The sequence below is a fragment of the Clinocottus analis genome, unplaced genomic scaffold (genome assembly GCF_023055335.1).
Source record: "Clinocottus analis isolate CAN_PGR_092001 unplaced genomic scaffold, fCliAna1.0.p SCAF_3, whole genome shotgun sequence".
In the NCBI taxonomy this organism is placed as follows: domain Eukaryota; kingdom Metazoa; phylum Chordata; class Actinopteri; order Perciformes; family Cottidae; genus Clinocottus; species Clinocottus analis.
In genome coordinates this window covers 22,868,296-22,892,055 of record NW_027176042.1, presented here as the reverse complement: position 1 = coordinate 22,892,055, position 23,760 = coordinate 22,868,296, and the positions used below count along the sequence as shown (strand labels likewise).

At 42.6% G+C, this 23,760-nt stretch overlaps 4 protein-coding genes across 6 annotated transcripts in view; 3 read left to right on the top strand and 1 right to left on the bottom strand.

Annotated features, from left to right (window-relative positions):
• Positions 1-23,760, bottom strand: part of grm7 (glutamate metabotropic receptor 7) — a 183,616-nt gene that overhangs the window by 18,657 nt on the left and 141,199 nt on the right. For all 3 annotated transcript variants that reach the window (XM_068594332.1, XM_068594331.1, XM_068594333.1), the window contains exon 8: positions 17,144-18,079. In XM_068594332.1, coding sequence (XP_068450433.1) covers positions 17,144-18,079 — 936 coding nt within the window. The remainder of the gene's footprint in view (positions 1-17,143; positions 18,080-23,760) is intronic.
• On the top strand, positions 388-1,770 carry LOC137796411 (nuclear factor 7, ovary-like). Its single transcript, XM_068594335.1, has one exon. It carries the CDS (start codon positions 388-390, stop codon positions 1,768-1,770), a length of 1,383 nt encoding a protein of 460 aa, XP_068450436.1.
• On the top strand, positions 5,599-6,981 carry LOC137796413 (nuclear factor 7, ovary-like). Its single transcript, XM_068594336.1, has one exon. The coding sequence runs from the start codon at positions 5,599-5,601 to the stop codon at positions 6,979-6,981; it is 1,383 nt and encodes a 460-aa protein (XP_068450437.1).
• LOC137796410 (nuclear factor 7, ovary-like) lies at positions 9,747-11,970 on the top strand. The gene is made up of 2 exons (XM_068594334.1): positions 9,747-9,765; positions 10,570-11,970. Exon 2 carries the CDS (start codon positions 10,585-10,587, stop codon positions 11,968-11,970), a length of 1,386 nt encoding a protein of 461 aa, XP_068450435.1. The 5' UTR covers positions 9,747-9,765; positions 10,570-10,584.

The window sequence follows — 23,760 nt, the reverse complement described above, 5'->3', positions numbered from 1 at the left end:
AAGCGAGAGTTTTATTATTTCGTTATTTATCTAAAAGTGTTGCTGTGTACAGCACATTGACATGTTTTGCTTCTGTAACACCATTCTTTAATCTCATCTGGTTTTCTGTGATCTTTGCTGGACATTATTACATTACACTCCTTTTTTATTGAAGGCAAATGTGCCAAATGACTTTTGAACACTTTAATATTTTATGAGCTCCATGAAGATTAAAATGTACTGTACGATGCAGATCAAATGCTGTTAATCAGTCATTTCTAGAGGTTTGGTAGATGTTCTTTTAGACTTTGCAATGAAAGACACCTCTTTGTTACAGGTAAAGTGTAAATAGAGGAGGAGGGAGCCATGACTCATGTACTTTCTGTTTCAGCTTCACTCAGAGACAACATGGCTTCCAGATCAGAGAAGGATCTCTGCTGTCCGGTCTGTCAGGAAGTCTTTAGAGATCCTGTTATTCTGTCATGTAGCCACAGCTTCTGTAAAGACTGTCTGAAGAGATGGTGGAGAGAGAAACCAAGTCAGGAGTGTCCAGTTTGTAAGAGAAGATCATCAAAGCATGAACCACCTTGTAACCTGGTGCTAAAGAAACTGTGTGAGGCCTTCTTACTGGAGGGAGACCAGAGAGCTCCAGAGACTCTCTGCAGTCTGCACTCTGAGAAACTCAGACTCTTCTGTCTGGACCATGAGCAGCCAGTGTGTCTCGTCTGCAGAGACTCAGAGAAACACACTGACCACAGATTCAGACCCATCGATGAAGCTGCTTCACAATTCAGGAAGAAACTTCAGGAAACTCTGGAGCCCTTAAAGGAGAAGTTAAAGGTCTGTGAAGAAGTTAAAGTGAAGTCTGATCAAACAGCAGAACACATGAAGGTCCAGGCCGGACGCACAGAGAGGAAGATTAAGGATCAGTTTAAGAAGCTTCACCAGTTTCTCGAGGAGGAAGAGGAGGCCAGAATGGATGCACTGAGGGAGGAAGAGGAGCAGAAGAGTCAGATGATGAAGGAGGAGATGGAGGCTCTGAGCAGAGAGATAGCAGCTCTTTCAGACACAGTCAGAGCCGCAGAGGACGAGCTGAGAGCTGAAGACGTCTCATTCCTCAACAACTACAAGGCTGCAGTGGAACGAGTCCAGCAGCGCCCCCTGCTGGAGGATCCACAGCTGCTCTCAGGAGCTCTGATAGACGAGGCCAAACACCTGGGCAACCTGACCTTCAACATCTGGAACAAGATGAAGGACCTGGTCTCCTACACTCCTGTGGTTCTGGACCCAAACACTGCTCAACCAGACCTCATCCTGTCTGAAGATCTGACCAGTGTGAGAGAAGGAGAGAGACAGGATCTTCCTGATAATCCAGAGAGGTTTGAGGATTACTGTTCTGTTCTGGGCTCTGAGGGATTTAACTCTGGGACTCACAGCTGGGATGTCGAGGTAGGAGACAGTAGAGGCTGGAGACTCGGTGTGTTAGCAGAGTCTGTCCAGAGGAAGGGATGCATACAGTCTGGATTATGGAGAATAGGGTTCTTTAAAGATAAATACTCATCAGGGTCACCATCAGCAGACACTGTTCTCTTCGTGCAGAAGAAGCCTCTGAGGATCAGAGTGAATCTGGACTGGAACAGAGGAAAGCTGTCGTTCTCTGATCCTGATACTAACACACACATATACACCTTCACACACACTTTCACTGAGAAGATGTTTCCATACATTAACACTGGAGATAAAGTGAAGATTTCACCACTGAAGGTCTGTGTGTCAAAGCAACAGGTCTGATAGAGACTTTGGTTTGAAGGAGGTGATTATCAGTCATTCACCTCTTTAAAATATAAATCCTGTGTTTTCTCTCTTTTTAGCAGCAAACATGAACCTTTCTGCAGTCATCAGTTTAAACTGCGTTGCTTTAAGCTGCTTTATGACTTCATCTTCTTCAGATTCATTGACATAACATCATCTAACAGTCCAAGGTCTGAGCTTTGATTGGTCACCAGGCTGTGATTCATGATATCATGTCAACTGTTAATCTGATAACAGGATGATCAACATTATTATTTAATATTACTATTGATAAATAGAAGATATCAGCACTGAAGCTGTGTCATAAAACAACTTCTGCAGTTGTGTTTAGTTTGATTATTACACACATTGTGTTCATGAATAAGGTTGATTCTAGTTCCTCTGCAGCTGATCATGGAAAAAACAGAGTTTTTTACAGTGGTGATTATTATACAAACTTGTAATTTAATAACAGAATTATCAAGAAAGATAAATAAATAAATAAATCACAGTTCATGTTGTTTGTGTTTTGTCTTCATAAACTCTGATTGTACAGACACAGGCCGGTCCCAAAGCTCCATATACGTGTATTTAATAATAACCATAATAATCAAACAGTGTTGGGTTTGTTTAGCCTGGGTTAGTTTACATGTTTAAAATGTTCACAAATAAACTACGCAGAATTATCCATGATATTTGCAGTGCACTGTCACTACATTACTTCCATACTAAAGGAATAAACATGGCGGTTCATGAAAGTTCTGCCGTTAAGAAGATATCCTCATAAAACCTCATGCATCATGTCTGTGTGTTGAGATTCTTATGAAATGCTGATCATAAAGAGTCCAGTATCCCATAGTCCTACCGGACCCTCTGGATACACAAAACAAATAGACTGGATGGATAAACACACATGACCCTTCCAGCATCGTTGAACAGGTACAACCAGGTGACACCTTCACTCAACACTGAAGAGTTGGTCCACAACGTCAAGAGTCTTCAGCATTTCAGGATCAATCTCATCCACCACATTGTGGTGCTTTTAAACTATGTCAGACCTCTTTCAGGGAATTGGACAAGAACGTTTCAACTGTTCCTCAAGGTGATCCTTCTTCCGTCACACAATATCTTTAGATTCTTCTGAGAAACAGCGAGGGCAAAGCCCGGCCTCCCCCTCTTGAGTCCTCCGACAGTTTGCTTAAACTGAAAGTCTTTCTCCATGGTCTTCCCAAACGTTTCCCCTTCATTCGTTCAACATCTTCTTCCTGATACCGGTCTGTGGCTTCAGGAGTCCAATGGACCAATGAAGCCTGAAAGAAGTCCTTCAGCTTGACGGCCTTGTTCACGAGCAGCTTCATTGGATGCCAACAGGCAGCAAAGACCTTCTGACCAAAACTTGTCCGACAGTTAGCTGGAACCTCTATGAGGCCAACTGAAAGTCTTTCTTCATGGTCATCCCAAACGTCTTCCCTTCATTCGTTCAACATCTTCCTCCTGATACCTGTCTGTGGCTTAAGGAGTCCAATGGACCAATGAAGCCCAAAGAAAGTCCTTCAGTTTGACGGGATTGTTCACAAGCAGCTTCATTGGATGCCAACAGGCAGCAAAGACCTTCTGACCAAAACTTGTCCGACAGTTTGCTGGAACCTCTTTGAGGCCAACTGAAAGTCTTTCTCCATGGTCTTCCCAGACGTCTCCCCTTCATTCATTCAACATCTTCTTCCTGATACCGGTCTGTGGATTCAGGAGTCCAATGGACCAATGAAGCCTGAAAGAACTCCTTCAACTTGACGGCCTCGTTCACAAGCAGCTTCATTGGATGCCAACAGGCAGCAAAGACCTTCTGACCAAAACTCTGCACAGCTGACTCCCCAATGGAGGCTCTAAACATGGCCCACTTGTATTCCATGTCCCCAGCCTCAATGGGAATAAAGAACGTGTTTGCAAGTGGAAGTTGAAGACCTCAAGAACAGGTTCCTCATCCAGACCAGTTCTCCTTCAGTATTCATTCATGTTTTCCAGATCTCTTCTGTCTCTCCCTTCACCTGATCCAGCTCACCACCAGCTGCTGATCAGCTAACATCTCTGCTCTTCTTTACACCCAAGAGTCCAAGACATAAAGCTGCAGATCTGAGGAAACAACCACAGTCAAGATTCAACCTTTGGCACAAAGTGCTCTGGCAGGACATGAATATCATCAAACATGGTCTTGTGGACTCAACACTTTCAAGGTTGGACATGAAGTTCGGGGGAAGACAGGAGCTGATTCAACAACTGGTTCTGGATCAGTCCACTTTCAACTAAACCACAGATATGACCTAGTTGCAACACTTGTACATATTCATATCTATTGTCTAATGTGTTTACCTTCATCTCTGACAGCCAGCCCTTTAACTCCTGAACACACCCCTGTTCCCATGGTGACGGTACCTGCTCTTAAAGGGGCAGTCACCCATCTTAGTGAATTATGTCCAAGTCCACTACAACAGGATATTTCAACAGGTTGCTTAAAATATGCATTTACTGCTTCGGTAACCGAATAGAGACACTTTAATCTCATCTGGTTTTCTGTGATATTTGCACTAAATTATAACATCACACTGCTGAAGAACAAACAGGTAAAAGCTCCGTCACGGCTGCTCGCCTGAATGATATGTGACGAGCTCCATGGAGGTGGAAACGTTCCTCCTGCAGATGAAATGAGGTAAAACCTGTTAACCGGTGAGCTGTAAAGGTGTGGAGGTGTTTGTGGAAAGAAACACACCTCTGTGTTACAGGTGAAGCGTTTAGCAGAGGAGGAGTCACAAAGCTCCGCCCCTCACCTGACTCACCTGAGACAAACAGTTTGTGCTTCTTCACTAAAGAGACACACAGACTGAAAGAGAGACGATCAGATTCACCTTCACACCAAACTAACAACTTCCTCTGAGTGAGTTCAGCTGCAGGAGAGGAAAGAGGAACACTACAACACTGCTGCTTCAACCTGCTGACACTCCACACACTGAACGTGAGTTTGACTCCACACAGTGAAGTTGTAGAGGAGGAGGGAGCCATGACTCATGTACTTTCTGTGTTTCAGCTTCACTCATCCTTATAACATACGGAGTGGAAACAGAATCCATCACAACTGTTATCACTTTCATTGATGATCGTTTGAAAAACAGTAAATACATGCGTTAATGCTAAAAGTTGTGAAATGTTTTAAACTTCAGTCAAATATCTGCAAAGTGTCCTAAAAATATGATAACAGTGGTGACATCGCTGAGACGTTGTTCATCTTTCTTTAACATGATTTATAACTGATATCGCTGCTCGAACTCTTTCAACTCTCCCAACAAAGGAGAGACGCATTTGATCTCATGCATCGCTAAATAAAATCCTTCTTCACCTCAAACCTGCCCGACTGGTTCCCTCCAGCAGCGTTGGCTTAGTTCAGTTTGAAGCGAAAGTTTTATTATTTTGTTATTTATCTAAAAGGTGTTGCTGTGTACAGCACATTGACATGTTTTGCTTCTGTAACACCATTCTTTAATTTCATCTGGTTTTCTGTGATCTTTGCTGGACATTATTATATTACACTCCTTTTTTATTGAAGGCAAATGTGCCAAATAACTTTTGAACACTTTAATATTTTATGAGCTCCATGAAGATTAAAATGTACTGTACGATGCAGATCAAATGCTGTTAATCAGTCATTTCTAGAGGTTTGGTAGATGTTCTTTTAGACTTTGCAATGAAAGACACCTCTTTGTTACAGGTAAAGTGTAAATAGAGGAGGAGGGAGCCATGACTCATGTACTTTCTGTTTCAGCTTCACTCAGAGACAACATGGCTTCCAGATCAGAGAAGGATCTCTGCTGTCCAGTCTGTCAGGAAGTCTTTAGAGATCCTGTTATTCTGTCATGTAGCCACAGCTTCTGTAAAGACTGTCTGAAGAGATGGTGGAGAGAGAAACCAAGTCAGGAGTGTCCAGTTTGTAAGAGAAGATCATCAAAGCATGAACCACCTTGTAACCTGGTGCTAAAGAAACTGTGTGAGGCCTTCTTACTGGAGGGAGACCAGAGAGCTCCAGAGACTCTCTGCAGTCTGCACTCTGAGAAACTCAGACTCTTCTGTCTGGACCATGAGCAGCCAGTGTGTCTCGTCTGCAGAGACTCAGAGAAACACACTGACCACAGATTCAGACCCATCGATGAAGCTGCTCCACAACTAAGGAAGAAACTTCAGGAAACTCTGGAGCCCTTAAAGGAGAAGTTAAAGGTCTGTGAAGAAGTTAAAGTGAAGTCTGATCAAACAGCAGAACACATGAAGGTCCAGGCCGGACGCACAGAGAGGAAGATTAAGGATCAGTTTAAGAAGCTTCACCAGTTTCTCGAGGAGGAAGAGGAGGCCAGAATGGATGCACTGAGGGAGGAAGAGGAGCAGAAGAGTCAGATGATGAAGGAGGAGATGGAGGCTCTGAGCAGAGAGATAGCAGCTCTTTCAGACATAGTGAGAGCCACAGAGGACGAGCTGAGAGCTGAAGACGTCTCATTCCTCAACAACTACAAGGCTGCAGTGGAACGAGTCCAGCAGCGCCCCCTGCTGGAGGATCCACAGCTGCTCTCAGGAGCTCTGATAGACGAGGCCAAACACCTGGGCAACCTGACCTTCAACATCTGGAACAAGATGAAGGACCTGGTCTCCTACACTCCTGTGGTTCTGGACCCAAACACTGCTCAACCAGACCTCATCCTGTCTGAAGATCTGACCAGTGTGAGAGAAGGAGAGAGACAGGATCTTCCTGATAATCCAGAGAGGTTTGAGGATTACTGTTCTGTTCTGGGCTCTGAGGGATTTAACTCTGGGACTCACAGCTGGGATGTCGAGGTAGGAGACAGTAGAGGCTGGAGACTCGGTGTGTTAGCAGAGTCTGTCCAGAGGAAGGGATGCATACAGTCTGGATTATGGAGAATAGGGTTCTTTAAAGATAAATACTCATCAGGGTCACCATCAGCAGACACTGTTCTCTTCGTGCAGAAGAAGCCTCTGAGGATCAGAGTGAATCTGGACTGGAACAGAGGAAAGCTGTCGTTCTCTGATCCTGATACTAACACACACATATACACCTTCACACACACTTTCACTGAGAAGATGTTTCCATACATTAACACTGGAGATAAAGTGAAGATTTCACCACTGAAGGTCTGTGTGTCAAAGCAACAGGTCTGATAGAGACTTTGGTTTGAAGGAGGTGATTATCAGTCATTCACCTCTTTAAAATATAAATCCTGTGTTTTCTCTCTTTTTAGCAGCAAACATGAACCTTTCTGCAGTCATCAGTTTAAACTGCGTTGCTTTAAGCTGCTTTATGACTTCATCTTCTTCAGATTCATTGACATAACATCATCTAACAGTCCAAGGTCTGAGCTTTGATTGGTCACCAGGCTGTGATTCATGATATCATGTCAACTGTTAATCTGATAACAGGATGATCAACATTATTATTTAATATTACTATTGATAAATAGAAGATATCAGCACTGAAGCTGTGTCATAAAACAACTTCTGCAGTTGTGTTTAGTTTGATTATTACACACATTGTGTTCATGAATAAGGTTGATTCTAGTTCCTCTGCAGCTGATCATGGAAAAAACAGAGTTTTTTACAGTGGTGATTATTATACAAACTTGTAATTTAATAACAGAATTATCAAGAAAGATAAATAAATAAATAAATCACAGTTCATGTTGTTTGTGTTTTGTCTTCATAAACTCTGATTGTACAGACACAGGCCGGTCCCAAAGCTCCATATACGTGTATTTAATAATAACCATAATAATCAAACAGTGTTGGGTTTGTTTAGCCTGGGTTAGTTTACATGTTTAAAATGTTCACAAATAAACTACGCAGAATTATCCATGATATTTGCAGTGCACTGTCACTACATTACTTCCATACTAAAGGAATAAACATGGCGGTTCATGAAAGTTCTGCCGTTAAGAAGATATCCTCATAAAACCTCATGCATCATGTCTGTGTGTTGAGATTCTTATGAAATGCTGATCATAAAGAGTCCAGTATCCCATAGTCCTACCGGACCCTCTGGATACACAAAACAAATAGACTGGATGGATAAACACACATGACCCTTCCAGCATCGTTGAACAGGTACAACTAGGTGACACCTTCACTCAACACTGAAGAGTTGGTCCACAACGTCAAGAGTCTTCAGCATTTCAGGATCAATCTCATCCACCACATTGTGGTGCTTTTAAACTATGTCAGACCTCTTTCAGGGAATTGGACAAGAACGTTTCAACTGTTCCTCAAGGTGATCATTCTTCCGTCACATAATATCTTTAGATTCTTCTGAGAAACAGCGAGGGCAAAGCCCGGCCTCCCCCTCTTGAGTCCTCCGACAGTTTGCTTAAACTGAAAGTCTTTCTCCATGGTCTTCCCAAACGTTTCCCCTTCATTCGTTCAACATCTTCTTCCTGATACCTGTCTGTGGCTTCAGGAGTCCAATGGACCAATGAAGCCTGAAAGAAGTCCTTCAGCTTGACGGCCTTGTTCACGAGCAGCTTCATTGGATGCCAACAGGCAGCAAAGACCTTCTGACCAAAACTTGTCCGACAGTTTGCTGGAACCTCTTTGAGGCCAACTGAAAGTCTTTCTTCATGGTCATCCCAAACGTCTCCCCTTCATTCGTTCAACATCTTCCTCCTGATACCTGTCTGTGGCTTAAGGAGTCCAATGGACCAATGAAGCCTGAAAGAACTCCTTCAACTTGACGGCCTCGTTCACAAGCAGCTTCATTGAATGCCAACAGGCAGCAAAGACCTTCTGACCAAAACTCTGCACAGCTGACTCCCCAATGGAGGCTCTAAACATGGCCCACTTGTATTCCATGTCCCCAGCCTCAATGGGAATAAAGAAGGTGTTTGCAAGTGGAAGTTGAAGACCTCAAGAACAGGTTCCTCATCCAGACCAGTTCTCCTTCAGTATTCATTCATGTTTTGCAGATCTCTTCTGTCTCTCCCTTCACCTGATCCAGCTCACCACCAGCTGCTGATCAGCTAACATCTCTGCTCTTCTTTACACCCAAGAGTCCAAGATATAAAGCTGCAGATCTGAGGAAACAACCACAGTCAAGATTCAACCTTTGGCACAAAGTGCTCTGGCAGGACATGAATATCATCAAACATGGTCTTGTGGACTCAACACTTTCAAGGTTGGACATGAAGTTCGGGGGAAGACGGGAGCTGATTCAACAACTGGTTCTGGATCAGTCCACTTTCAACTAAACCACACATATGACCTAGTTGCAACACTTGTACATATTCATATCTATTGTCTAATGTGTTTACCTTCATCTCTGACAGCCAGCCCTTTAACTCCTGAACACACCCCTGTTCCCATGGTGACGGTACCTGCTCTTAAAGGGGCAGTCACCCATCTTAGTGAATTACGTCGAAGTCCACTACAACAGGATATTTCAACAGGTTGCTTAAAATATGCATTTACTGCTTCGGTAACCGAATAGAGACACTTTGATCTCATCTGGTTTTCTGTGATATTTGCACTAAATTATAACATCACACTGCTGAAGAACAAACAGGTAAAAGCTCCGTCACGGCTGCTCGCCTGAATGATATGTGACGAGCTCCATGGAGGTGGAAACGTTCCTCCTGCAGATGAAATGAGGTAAAACCTGTTAACCGGTGAGCTGTAGAGGTGTGGAGGTGTTTGTGGAATGAAACACACCTCTGTGTTACAGGTGAAGCGTTTAGCAGAGGAGGAGTCACAAAGCTCCGCCCCTCACCTGACTCACCTGAGACAAACAGTTTGTGCTTCTTCTTCTTCACTAAAGAGACACACAGACTGAAAGAGAGACGATCAGATTCACCTTCACACCAAACTAACAACTTCCTCTGAGTGAGTTCAGCTGCAGCAGAGAAAAGAGGAACACTACAACACTGCTGCTTCAACCTGCTGACACTCCACACACTGAACGTGAGTTTGACTCCACACAGTGAAGTTATAGAGGAGGAGGGAGCCATGACTCATGTACTTTCTGTGTTTCAGCTTCACTCATCCTTATAACATACGGAGTGGAAACAGAATCCATCACAACTGTTATCACTTTCATTGATGATCGTTTGAAAAACAGTAAATACATGCGTTAATGCTAAAAGTTGTGAAATGTTTTAAACTTCAGTCAAATATCTGCAAAGTGTCCTAAAAATATGATAACAGTGGTGACATCGCTGAGACGTTGCTCATCCTTCTTTAACATGATTTATAACTGATATTGCTGCTCGAACTCTTTCAACTCTCCCAACAAAGGAGAGACGCGTTTGATCTCATGCATCGCTAAATAAAATCCTTCTTCACCTCAAACCTGCCTGACTGGTTCCATCCAGCAGCGTTGGCTTAGTTCAGTTTGAAGCGAAAGTTTTATTATTTTGTTATTTATCTAAAAGGTGTTGCTGTGTACAGCACATTAACATGTTTTGCTTCTGTAACACCATTCTTTAATTTCATCTGGTTTTCTGTGATCTTTGCTGGACATTATTACATTACACTCCTTTTTTATTGAAGGCAAATGTGCCAAATAACTTTTGAACACTTTAATATTTTATGAGCTCCATGAAGATTAAAATGTACTGTACGATGCAGATCAAATGCTGTTAATCAGTCATTTCTAGAGGTTTGGTAGATGTTCTTTTAGACTTTGCAATGAAAGACACCTCTTTGTTACAGGTAAAGTGTAAATAGAGGAGGAGGGAGCCATGACTCATGTACTTTCTGTTTCAGCTTCACTCAGACAACATGGCTTCCAGATCAGAGGAGGATCTCTGCTGTCCGGTCTGTCAGGAAGTCTTTAGAGATCCTGTTATTCTGTCATGTAGCCACAGCTTCTGTGAAGACTGTCTGAAGAGATGGTGGACAGAGAAACACACTCAGGAGTGTCCAGTTTGTAAGAGAAGATCATCAAAGCATGAACCACCTTGTAACCTGGCGTTAAAGAACCTGTGTGAGTCCTTCTTACTGGAGGGAGACCAGAGAGCTCCAGAGACTCTCTGCAGTCTGCACTCTGAGAAACTCAGACTCTTCTGTCTGGACCATGAGCAGCCAGTGTGTCTCGTCTGCAGAGACTCAGAGAAACACACTGACCACAGATTCAGACCCATCAATGAAGCTGCTTCACAATTCAGGAAGAAGCTTCAGGAAACTCTGGAGCCCTTAAAGGAGAAGTTAAAGGTCTGTGAAGAAGTTAAAGTGAAGTCTGATCAAACAGCAGAACACATGAAGGTCCAGGCCAGACGCACAGAGAGGAAGATTAAGGATCAGTTTAAGAAGCTTCACCAGTTTCTGGAGGAGGAAGAGGAGGCCAGGATGGCTGCACTGAGGGAGGAAGAGGAGCAGAAGAGTCAGATGATGAAGGAGGAGATAGAGGCTCTGAGCAGAGAGATAGCAGCTCTTTCAGACACAGTCAGAGCCACAGAGGACGAGCTGAGAGCTGAAGACGTCTCATTCCTCAACAACTACAAGGCTGCAGTGCAACGAGTCCAGCAGCGCCCCCTGCTGGAGGATCCACAGCTGCTCTCAGGAGCTCTGATAGACGAGGCCAAACACCTGGGCAACCTGACCTTCAACATCTGGAACAAGATGAAGGACCTGGTCTCCTACACTCCTGTGGTTCTGGACCCAAACACTGCTCATCCAAACCTCATCCTGTCTGAAGATCTGACCAGTGGGACACGCGGAGAGAGACAGAAGCTTCCTGATAATCCAGAGAGGTTTGAGGATTACTGTTCTGTTCTGGGCTCTGAGGGATTTAACTCTGGGACTCACAGCTGGGATATCGAGGTAGGAGACAGTCCACACTGGTCAGTGGGTGTGTTAGCAGAGTCTGTCCAGAGGAAGGGAAGCATACTGTCTGAATTATGGAGAATAATGTTCTATAATGATAAATACTCATCATGGTCACCACCAGTTTCAGTCACTGATGTCGTCGTGCAGAAGAAGCCTCAGAGGATCAGAGTGAATCTGGACTGCAACAGAGGAAAGCTGTCGTTCTCTGATCCTGATACTAACACACACATACACACCTTCACACACACTTTCACTGAGAAGATGTTTCCATACATTGACACTTTGGATAAAGTGAAGATCTCACCACTGAAGGTCTGCGTGTCAGAACAACAGGTCTGATAGAGACTTTAGTTTGAAGGAGGTGATAATCAGTCATTCACCTCTTTAACATATAAATCCTGTGTTTTCTCTCTTTTCAGCAGCAAACATGAACCTTTCTGCAGTCATCAGTTTAAACTGTGTTGCTTTAAGCTGCTTTATGACTTCATCTTCTTCAGATTTATTGATATAACATCATCTAACAGTCCAAGGTCTGAGCTTTGATTGGTCACCAGGCTGTGATTCATGATATCTTCATCTCCAGCAGAACCTCTGTCTTCACTGACTGTTTCCTTTACGTTTGTTTCTTCTACAACTGTGTTCACATTATTGTTGTATATAGTTATAAATATACATATATATATATTGATCTGTATTCATGCTTTTTTTTCCAATTTCAGTTAAAAAGAAAATATAACAGTCGTGATTATTTCACAAACCTTTAATCTGATAACAAGATGATCAACATCATTAGAAAACGTCATGCATTATGTCTGTGTGTTGAGATTCCACTGAGTTACGCCTCCAAGAGGAAGTAGAGCAATATTTATTCAAGCACCTTAACATCCTCCGTGATCTGCTGGCAAAACTACAATCGCTAACTTCCCGACGTTTTTACAACGGCTGCATTCACCTTTGACCCTCACGCTGTGTCTTTGACCCTCACGGCGTCCTGTGGAAAGCTGATTACAATAATGAAAACAATAAAGAACAATGTCAGCATCTGCTTTTGTGAGGCTCTCTGGACTGGAGTCGGGTTCATTTCCTTTTCTTCCTGGGCTTTGTTGCCATTCGTTGTGAAAGTAAATAAAGGCAGTTTAAAATTAATATTTAAAGGGTTTCTTTCTCTTATTCCCCCCTTCTCTCTCTAGATGAGACATCCATCCTCACGATGCGTCCTCTCTCCTCCTTCATTTCAGCATCCCTCTCAGTTTCAGCTTCGCGGGGCTGCAGGGAAAAGCCTTGGAGCCAACCGGGTATCAGATACATCCAGATATATATATATATTTACCTCCCGCTTTTCTGCACAACCATACTTCCAATACAGACGCAAGACTTCTTTAGTATGGACTCTGTTAACATGCCGTATCACGTATTTGGGACTTTTTAGCCAGTTGTTGAGCTCGCCTCCTGAACGTCCTGTTAGTCCGTTCTTCTGCTATTTTGCTCCCGTGGATTTTGCTCAGCGGGTTCTAATAAAGACTTTCCAATCAGTGAGTGAGTTGGACATCAGTGTGAGATGAACAAACAATTGGTTTTTGGTCCCAACAAAATGACCCGGACGACTGACGAGAAAGGGTCTTGGTTGAAAAAGCGCCGTCACCCGAACAGCTTCCCCCAAAACAGCACATACGTAGGTCAATACTAAAGGTTAAGAACTTTCTTGATGAAGTGCAGTTGGAGCTCAGTGCCACCGGCAGGACCTTCCTCCCCCCCCCCTCCAACACTGACAGCCCTGTTAGCGGGAGCTTATCTCTGCCTCTGTGGCCCGAAGCAGTTGAGGTGGACAAGTGTATCCCCGTGGACAGGACACGAGTCCATCAGGACGGTTTACCCCAATCCATCTCTTCAACGCCGAGAGCCGAGCAGAGAGGCTTAGTTTTTCAAATGGCTGCCGGAGATCAAACCCCCGGAGCTCACCGCGTCAAAACCGGACATTCTCACCTGGGCCCGAGGGACGTCGGGGACAGCAGAACGTTCATAACCTCGGCTTCTGGCTGGTTTACGGCCGTCAATCACCGGCCGCTCAAGTATTGGAAAAGTATTTGTGCTTTATGAAAATGTAATATAAATCCACTCCGGTAATACCACAGAAGTTCATCGCATCATAAGCCCGTAAGCCCGCTGTCAGTCCTTCTTACATTTTTCTTTTTCAATTTTCCACATCTCTTTACACAAAGTTAGACTAAACTTTACACTGCTATGACTTACAATGCATTCAGCGACCACATCCATATCCTGTTGCACATTATTTTTCAAACAGAAATGTACAACATTTAAAAAATCTAGGGTAAAAAGAAAAGTGCATCAAGAGGTTCATGCCATTCCTGGATGACCTCTATAAATGAAAAAAAAGTAGGTTAGAAAGAATGAAAGGACACAAGGAAGACAGAAGGTGTGATGTTGAGGAGACACTGCATCTAACATTAATGTGTTAAACAAGACACATGAAAAATTAAGAGTAAATAAGCAAAAGTTTGGTGGAAGTTGATTTTAAGTGAGAAAACAATTACTGTAAAAGTCGGGTTACAAGCCGCTGGTACTTTCGGTGGGTATCCCCGCTGTAGCTAGCTAGCACTGCTGCTGGGGAGCTAGCAGCAGCGCTAGCTAGCTACAGCGGGGAACTAGCGGGGACACCCACCAAAGGTAGTAGCAGCTTGTAACCCGACTTTTACGGTAATAACATTTGAAATATTTGGTCATGAAATGCATTGTCTTCTACGCCGACGACACATTGCTATATTTTCCCAAAACATTGGCTGTAGTTTATTTTTTAAATGTATATATGTATAATTTACCCTATTTAATACAGCTTATGGTTCCCTTCCTCTCGAGTCTTGAATTGAGAGCTCTTTTATTTTGATTGTATTTCTATTTATTTTATTATTAAATATAGCCGAGAGAAGCATTTATGTTTAAAGCTGGTTTGACGGGACTAATCTTCCGGTAAATATTAGATCCATATAATCCTATTAGTTCTAATAATATTACCATCATTATATTATGGTTTAAATTATTTTTATTGCGATTAAAATAGCAACATTTTGAAAACTGTGGAGCAGTTTGAAATGGAACTCAGTATTGATAAATAGATGTAATAATTGTCAACAAACTAATAATAAAGAAAACAAGTGATGCCCACTTAGCTTGTTTAGATTCAGTAAAATGTCATTTTAATACATGCGTGCATGACGTACAGTATTTCTAGTTTCCTCCTCATCAATTATACCACAAGGATAATTAACGTTTTCAAGTATCCAGAAACAACAATTCAATGTTAAACAGATCTATGGGGACACAAACCAGCTGAAGAGAGCTCACATAATCAGTATTTATTCATCCCTGCAGTGCTTGATGGAGTTTTGCTCGCGCTTATTAACACTGTTAAGCAGATTGCATTCCACATGTCTTAAAGGCCGAAATACAGAGACTCGTTTCATTTGGGAATAGTTCTCATAAAACTGTGATAAAAGACTTGAAGGCCATGCAGTAATAATAAGAACCTTTAAAACGGTTCCAACTAGTTGCCTACATCCCATAACTTTACACACATTTTCAGTTTGAGCCTTCAATGAAAATGAGCTAATTGCGTCAGCTTGAGCCTTTATAACCTTTGAAAACCCCAAACGAGAGACAACAACACAATCGAGGAGTCTCTGAGGAGAGTTAAAACCCGGGGATGGCAGCTGTTGTCTTTTATTAAATCCACACACTGTAACGGCTTCATCGGGACCGAGCAGCCGACGAGAGCCAACGAGATCTGGGGCCGTAAAAAAACAGACGATGAGATGTTGCTTTGTCGCTATTTCCACATGCAATATTTTACCAACCGCATACACAAGAACATTGCAACTGCCTTGTTGTTATTTTATATATCTGTGTCATTTTCCTGCCACATGTGGATCTTTGGGTTTCATAACAAAGCCGTGCTCTCTGCTCGAATGAGGATGAGATTATTCTCTAGTGGCAGATCGGCTCGTCCGGAAGCCTTTAGGCTGATAAAATGGGGCACAACGTGATAGTCAGCCATTATGAATGATGCAGTAATTCTCTGCTTGACATGGATTTTTGCTATGATTATGAATCGCAGCGTGCTTGATACTCCTGTTTTTAAGGGAAAAGGGATATGTTATTATATAATGCTATTTTCTGTGGCTGATAATGAAAGTTATGACGACTGCGGAACAAGACTCAATGAAATAAGCTCCAGAATTGCTATTTTTTTCTACTCTGATTTTCTTTTTTTACAATTGAAAATGCGGTTTCTGATTTATTCCCGTTCTGAGCTTGTAATGAAGTTTAAAGCCGTTGAATGCATAATCAATATTCAGTAGATGTGTGGACGCAAGTCACATGACTTAGACTCGAGTAAGACTCCAAACGATGATCTTTGTACCTTTATATACTTTATACCTTCCCCCTCAAAAACCCAAATATTAAAAAAGCACTTTATTTAAAAATGTGTGCAACAAATCAGATCACTTTCTGAATCCACTTAGGTCAACACTAGCTAATATATGGACACACAAAGTACATTCAGATATTTAAACACAGCATACACAACTGCATGTGTTTTCATTTTAACTGCAATTTCCTTAACTTGCAACAGCAGGAAGACTTTAAAGTAACCCATCAATAGGCTTACGGGTGGTTGACATTGCCAAGCTATCTTTTGGTAAATAACAAGAGCACTTGAATATAAAACAGTGCTTGCAATGTTAAATTAAAAGAATATGAATTAAAACGAGATTGGACTATTATGCGACTTGTACTTGTTTTGTTGTATGAACAATACCTATTTACATTTAGATAAAGGTATTGGAAAACCAAAGTGATGAAATAACGTATTGCTTAGATGGGGTTTTTTTTCGTCAAGGAAAAAAAAAAAAAGTCAATACAATTTTTTTTCCAAATTAAAAAAATATATAAAAAATGCGCTGATTTTTTAATTTTTTTTAATTAGGACAAATTAAAAAAATGATCGACTTTTTTTTTGTGGTCCTAATTTTATTTTTTTTTGTGGCGGAAATGGGCTTCCATACGTACTGACCCATTCGGCTCACTTTACACAGCCTCCGGTAGCCCAGCCCATCAAACTATGATCTCTCACTCTGGTCATGGTAAACACATGGCAGCAAACGGAAAACACATAGCTTAGGTTTGGGGAAAACTTCATGGTTGGCCTGAAAATAAGTCCATCAAGTGAGTAAAACGTTAACAACGTAACATAGGTACGGAAAACAAGACTTTAAAATGCCTAAACTACACTTTGGGATACAAACACCATTCTTCTGTGTTTGTGTAAAACTAAACCACGTATATTGTCGTCTTTCTTTTCACAGTGTGTCGCCATTGTTTTGATGCATTACTAGAAATTGAAGCGCAGCAAACCGGACATGAGTCTTGTGTTGCACACCAAACCAGCTGTTCATCTTTCAGCCACCCTTTCGCCCATTCATCCATTGGTTCCTACCTTTTCTGCAGACTGCGCCGTGCCAAAGAAGATGGGTATAAAAGCCAACCATACGATGCAGGTGGTGTACATGGTGAACCCGATGGGCTTGGCCTCGTTAAAGTTCTCCGGCACCCCGCGGGTCTTTATAGCGTAAACAGTACACGTCACCATCAACAAGATGCTGTAACCCAACGAGCAGATAATCTGGAGATCCGTGATGTCGCATTTCAACACCCCTCGGGCCAGATACGGGTTGAAGGTCTTCTGCTCGTCGTAGTCTATCACGGTGTTGGGCGGATCGACCACGAACCAGATGAACACCCCCAGCAGCTGGGCCGAGATGAGGCTGGAGGTGATCGCCAGCTGTGAGGTGGGGCTGATCAGCCTGGGCGCCGTCACCGACTTCTTGCCCTGCTCGAAGATGCGGTAGATGCGGTTGGTTTTGGTGAGCAGGGCGGCGTAGCTGATGCACATGCCCAGACCCAGGAAGATCCTTCGGAACGAGCACACGCCGACGTCCGGCTTGGCGATCATCAGGAACGTGATGATGTAGCATAAAAATATCCCGGTCAGGAGGACGTAGCTCAGCTCCCTGCCGGACGCTCGGACGATCGGCGTGTCGTTGTACCGCACGAACGTCGCCATGACGGAGATCGTGGCGACGATGCCGAGCATCGCCAGGAAGACCGGAATCACCGCCCAGGGCGAGTGCCATTCCAGCTTGATGATGGGTATGGGCTGGCACGCCGTGCGGTTGGCGTTGGGCCTCATGTTGTAGGAGCAGAGCTTGCAGGTGAACTCGTCGGACTGGTACTGGTAGCCGTCGCAGGGTTCGCAGTGCCAGCAGCAGGCCATGCCCTTCACCACCTTCTTCCTCTCACCGGTTCGACAGGGAAGGCTGCACACCGAGCTGGGAATGTCCTGCTCCCCACGAGGCCACTGCATGTCCTCAATCTAGGGAGGGAGAGAGAGCGAGAGAGAAAGAGAGAGAGAGAGAGAGAGAGAGAATGAACGGTGAGATTAGTGGTTGTCAAACTTTACGAAAACCCACAGCACCTTGTTGGGAGCACGATAAAGATCTCGTCTGCCTCTCTGAAATCCCAAAACGTCATCGTTGAAAAGGCCATTTGTCTTTACCTTGAAAGTTGAGGAGCAAAAAAACGATTATCTGAAACAGAAATTGGTGTGCGAGTACATCCCGTACACTGAACAACTTCACAGCGCCGAGAAGCCACTTTTAAGTAATGACATTGTAAGAAATCGACTCTGAGGTTCTGGCGTCTCAGTCTCAGATTTATAGCTCAGATTTGTATCTTGCGGCGTGCGGCGCTGCTGTTAAACAAGGGGCTTGCTTTGGCTCTGGCTTGTAACTCAAGCAAAGGTCTCATTGATTTGACAGCTTGACTGCTCCTAATGAGCAATGAATACTCTATTAGTCCAACATCAATATGGATATATTCCACCTGGATCATGAATGGACATCTTAGTTATCTGCAATTTCCACTCAGTGCTGCAGCCAGGTGGCATTTAATTATCGCTCCACAACGGGAGGATCCGTCATCGAAGGCCCACTCGGCCCCTCGAGTTTGGACATCTCTCACAGGGAGGAGACACAGACTACATTAAGAAGCTGGACACCGAGTTCATTGTGCTGAGTAAATTAAGCGGTTGTCCGGACCGACAACGATGACGACAGCGGTGAACGATATTGCCGGGATTTGTTGAACAATAGAAACTATCCAAAGTCAAGGGTGTATTTCTTCCACACAGGATTAGTGAAGTGAGCTTTGAACTTATGTTCTATCCGATAGTAGGTCTCCTATTGAGTGTTCTCTCTCACACAGCGGTGGCTATCTTTCAGAAATCCTTATCGTCCTCCGAACCTTTTTGTGTGTTTATTTTGCTGACATTTGTAATGGACGGTTTAGTATGCATGAAGTGTTGTTGTACTGCAGTACTGGTACCCCCAGGATCAAAATACTTCCACCACGACAAGTTGCTACATTAATACCTTTCTATTGTGATGTGTAACACAACGGCGTTCCTTAAACCATGTTCCCCGTGTTCAAGTAGGTCAAGTAGTTGTAGGATCTCCCATAATGAGTTCTATTACTGGTGCTATTATATACATATATATATATATATACATATACATATATATATACATATATATATATATACATATATATACATATATATATATATGTATATATATATATATACACATATATATATATATATATGTATATATATATATACACATATATATATATACACATATACATATATATATACATATATATATACATATATATATATATACATATATATATACATATATATATATATACATATATATATATACATATATATATACATATATATATATACATACATATATATATACATACATATATATACATACATATATATATACATACATATATATACATACATATATATATACATACATATATATACATACATATATATATATATATATATATATACATATATATATACATATATATATATATACGTATATTTATATTTATTTGTGATTTTTTTTTTTATTTAAAAAAAAATCACCTTTATAACATATTGTGATCATAACTATGAACATTTACATGAGCAAGTATTCCCAAAAAAGCTTCCTTGAGCGGCCCTAGAGTATCAAAACTATTCACCTTAGCAGTTGCTGCTAACACACTTCGCAAAAAAAGGTTTGACTGGATCAATGAAGGTCAAGGACCAACTACTAGGATCCTACTGTTGTATCTGTTGGGGGTAAACTGTTAGCTTAAGCTACTGTGAGCTATTTTACTAAGTTTCCTCTAAGGGAAAAAGGCTCTGGGTGTATATATTTAATATTCCATTTTGTTATGACTCCCCTTAATGCTGTTCACCTCCCTGCCTGAAGGGGGTGCTGTGATATGTTTTGCCTTGCTCTGTGCCTTCGATTCATTGCAGGTGATTGGACGGTGGTACTTCAGAGGGAACCTGTTGGGGGCTCTCTCTCTCTCCAACTCTCTCCAACCGGGCCATGCTGCACAGCACTGATTCTTGGGTGGTGGGGTAAGAAAGGGTGTCGGTAGGGGTGAGAAGCCTTTTTTTTGTCAGGTAGGAATATAGGTAAGACATCTGTACTTTCTTGTATTTCTTAAAAGGTCCAGGGAAGTTAGGTGACTTGCTCAGATTGTTTTGTTTTCTTATTTTGGGCCAGGCTCACCCTGAAGAAATAATGACACAGAGTGCAAAACAATTAATCATTGTTCCTTACAAACTGCAGCATTGGTCCTAATTCGGGAGGTGGGGGAGACCCGTCCGTATGCCACGCTCCGATGCAGTACGTCAGAAATATCCATTATTTTCAATATGCTACTGTGTGGAATTGGAAGTGAGCGAAAGTGTTAAACGTCAGTCACTCAGCTTGTGTCCTCCCAACAGTTCCTCCTTGAAACGACGCCCAGACCTTTTTGGAAGAAGCTTCAGTGACGGACGGAGGCCAAAAACCATGTTGTTGTGTATTGATGTTGATTATCTTGGCAGATAGCTGCTTTTCTTTTGAAAAGGATTCGAAAAAAAAAAAAAGTTATTGGAGAGAGATTTAAAAATGCCTCCGTGACCCCCCGGAGCCGATCCATTACACGGCGCTGAGGAAACCCTCCAACAGATTATCTACAAAGGCCAATCTGAACTCTGTGTTTGGTTCCAGTAGCCAGGGGGGCGGATGACACTGGATGTTATCGCCACCCACCATCAACCAGACTCTCCTCAAGCGCTCTGGAAAAAGCCAAGTTGAGAACTCGGGATAGTTCGGGGATTAGAAAAAAATAAGAAAATGTTTTTTAAAAAAAGCTGCGTGGAGCGAACAGCCCGAGTCAGCCTGAAAGGCGTGTATTTGGCCACGGTGAGGATTTCAACAGCCGCTCCAATCCTCCTCCCTTTCCCAAATTGCGATGGGCGGACTTCTAAAGGCGAAAAGAAAGAGGCCTCCCGCGCATGTCGCAATCTTTTTTGTGTGATTTCTAATCTTTTATATCAAGGTTTTCAGACCATATAAATCAGCGACATCTTGGCCAACTTCACACTGAGCACCGAAACTACGGAATCCCATTTACGACAGTAAAATAACAAATTTAAATTAAATTTCTTTTAGCTTTTTACGGTTTTTTTACTTGCTTAAGCATCAAGCACCTGCCCTTTTTCCCCCCGTGTTCAAGTAGTCGTATAAACCCGAAATGAAACCCTAATGCTTCGTAATAAAATGTATATTTTATACCATATTTTGATAATAACTATGAACATCTAGCATGATATGAGCCAGATTTCCCAAAAATGCCTCCTGGAGCGGTCCCAAAGTTGTCCAGCCTGTATGGTTTAGGGCCTTAACAACAACCCACATACTAATAAGACACTTTTATGGAAAGATTAGGACCTAAATAATCAGAATCTGCAACAAGAGTCACAATCTAACAAAGCATTGGCATCTTGAGAAGGAGTTTCAGTCAAAAAAAAACTGTTGTTCACTTCAAAAATGGAAAAAAAATATTTATTTTATGGCAAAACGTTGTCTGAATAGGGCATGCTGGGTATTGAAATGTTCAGGAGCAGGAAGGCCTCCGGACTCAGAAACTGGCTTGGTGCTTTTTCGTCGATGTTTTCTGCGCTGTATGGAACGGAAGATAACGGGAAGAAAAATACAAAAACGAAGCTCCTCCTCGGCATATCAAGGAGAGTATGCAACCCCACGTAGCATGTGAAATGTTTTAAAAGTCTGTCACGCTAAGAAACTTTTTACTGACTGGAGACTCACGTCTTCCGAAAAGTGATTTCAGACGAGGTTGAAAATGTGATCCAGTGTCAGGAGCAACCGCCGAGTGAGTCATTTAAATCTTCCCGCCTTTTTTTCCTTTCGCAGCGGTCAAGAGGACGGCCGGGCCGCTGCGGCGTGTTCAATAATTCACTCGGGGTCTTTGAGCAGGACGAGAGGTCTGTCTGCTTTTAAAGCTGCAGACTTTGTGCCCATATTCAAAAGTCCACAAGTTCTGGTTCCCCCCTCGGGCAGGAGGACGGCCTCGACGGGTGATCGAGTCCCGGGGTCATGAACCTTGAGGGTTGCAGTCTGACTGCTCTGGCAACGAGATGAAAATAATGAGGAGAAGCACGGACTCCGGCTCAGAGGTCGAAAAAGAAACAAAAGGAGGAGAACAAAAGCTCTGGAACAAGAAGGTGTTGAGACCACGATACTTCCTCAGGTCATTACTCACACTAATGCCGTGTTCACACCGAAAGAGTTGTGAAATATTTGTTTAGCAGTATATGTGCAGATGTGAATGGTTGCGAAACAGTAAATTTTCCACCGGGCGGCGCGAATGACACGAAAAAAAGTTGCGGATATTTTTGTTTTTTTAAATAGTTGCTAATGTTCCACGGTCGATAGCGGAAATGAAAACTGTGCTACAGGAATGTGTCAGTTTAGGTTAGCTAGTGAGGCTATGTGCTGGTAGCTACAGGAACGTGACTGGGTCAGTTTACGTTAGCTAGTGAGGCTATGTGCTGGTAGCTACAGGAACGTGACCGGGTCAGTTTAGGTTAGCTAGTGAGGCTATGTGCTGGTAGCTACAGGAACGTGACCGCCATTTTGTTGATATATTGGAGTAAGGTTTTCATGGCGGGGAAGGAGAACATATATTTACTCCTTTTTAGTAAAAGAATATTGTATACATGAGGTTATGAATGATGGATGCATGACAACATCACACATAAGTGACATAGAAAGATGCTACATTTAAATCTAAAAACCACAACTAAAGGTTTTCATTAAAAAATGGGACAAAAGACCTTCTCAGTCGTTCAGTCAGTCACTTTAGCATCCTGATAAACGTCTCCTGCGGTTAAAGATCCGTAATTGTTGGACTTCACTGAGTCAGAAACATGGATGCAGTTGTTTTGTAAGTTGCATTCGCGGAGAGTTTTTAAAACAAGAGATAACAAGAGACATTTTCTACCCAACAAACACCTCCAGACTCCGAACAGGACGGATTAGAAAAGATTCAAAGCTGAGACGGAGCCATCTTCAGTTCACCTGCGCCTGCATCGTAATCCCAGGAGCTGCACTTCACTTTGGTTTCAACATTATTTTAAGCGGTTAGTAACGCGGCCTCGGAAGACCCCTCTGCGACTCCGGATTACTTAAAAGGAATATGATGAAAATGTTGTGTACATTAATTGGGAGGGAGGGCAGTGCTTTTCCACCACAGGTGAGAACTCCACTGCCTTTGTTCTTTCATTATTGGTGTTGAATTAATCTGAATAAAACACTCTCCTAACTCTTCTTCAAAGAAAAGTTACAGTTGCGCGTGTGTGTGTGTGTGTGTTATTTAAATAAACATATTCCTTTCAGCTGCATTCCCAAGACACAATGGGGCAAGGCCAACAAGAGGTACAATATCATAGAGATGAAAAGTGAGACAGTATCAACAAAAAACAGACGCCGGCAAACAGTTTCCACTCAATTTCCCTTTGAAACCAACGCGTCCCTTCTTGTTTATATAGAATTTATGAGGAAATACCAGGAATCTGTGTTAATAGTCTCGTTGTTAACCCTTAAGGCACTGAAGCAATTTTCTCAA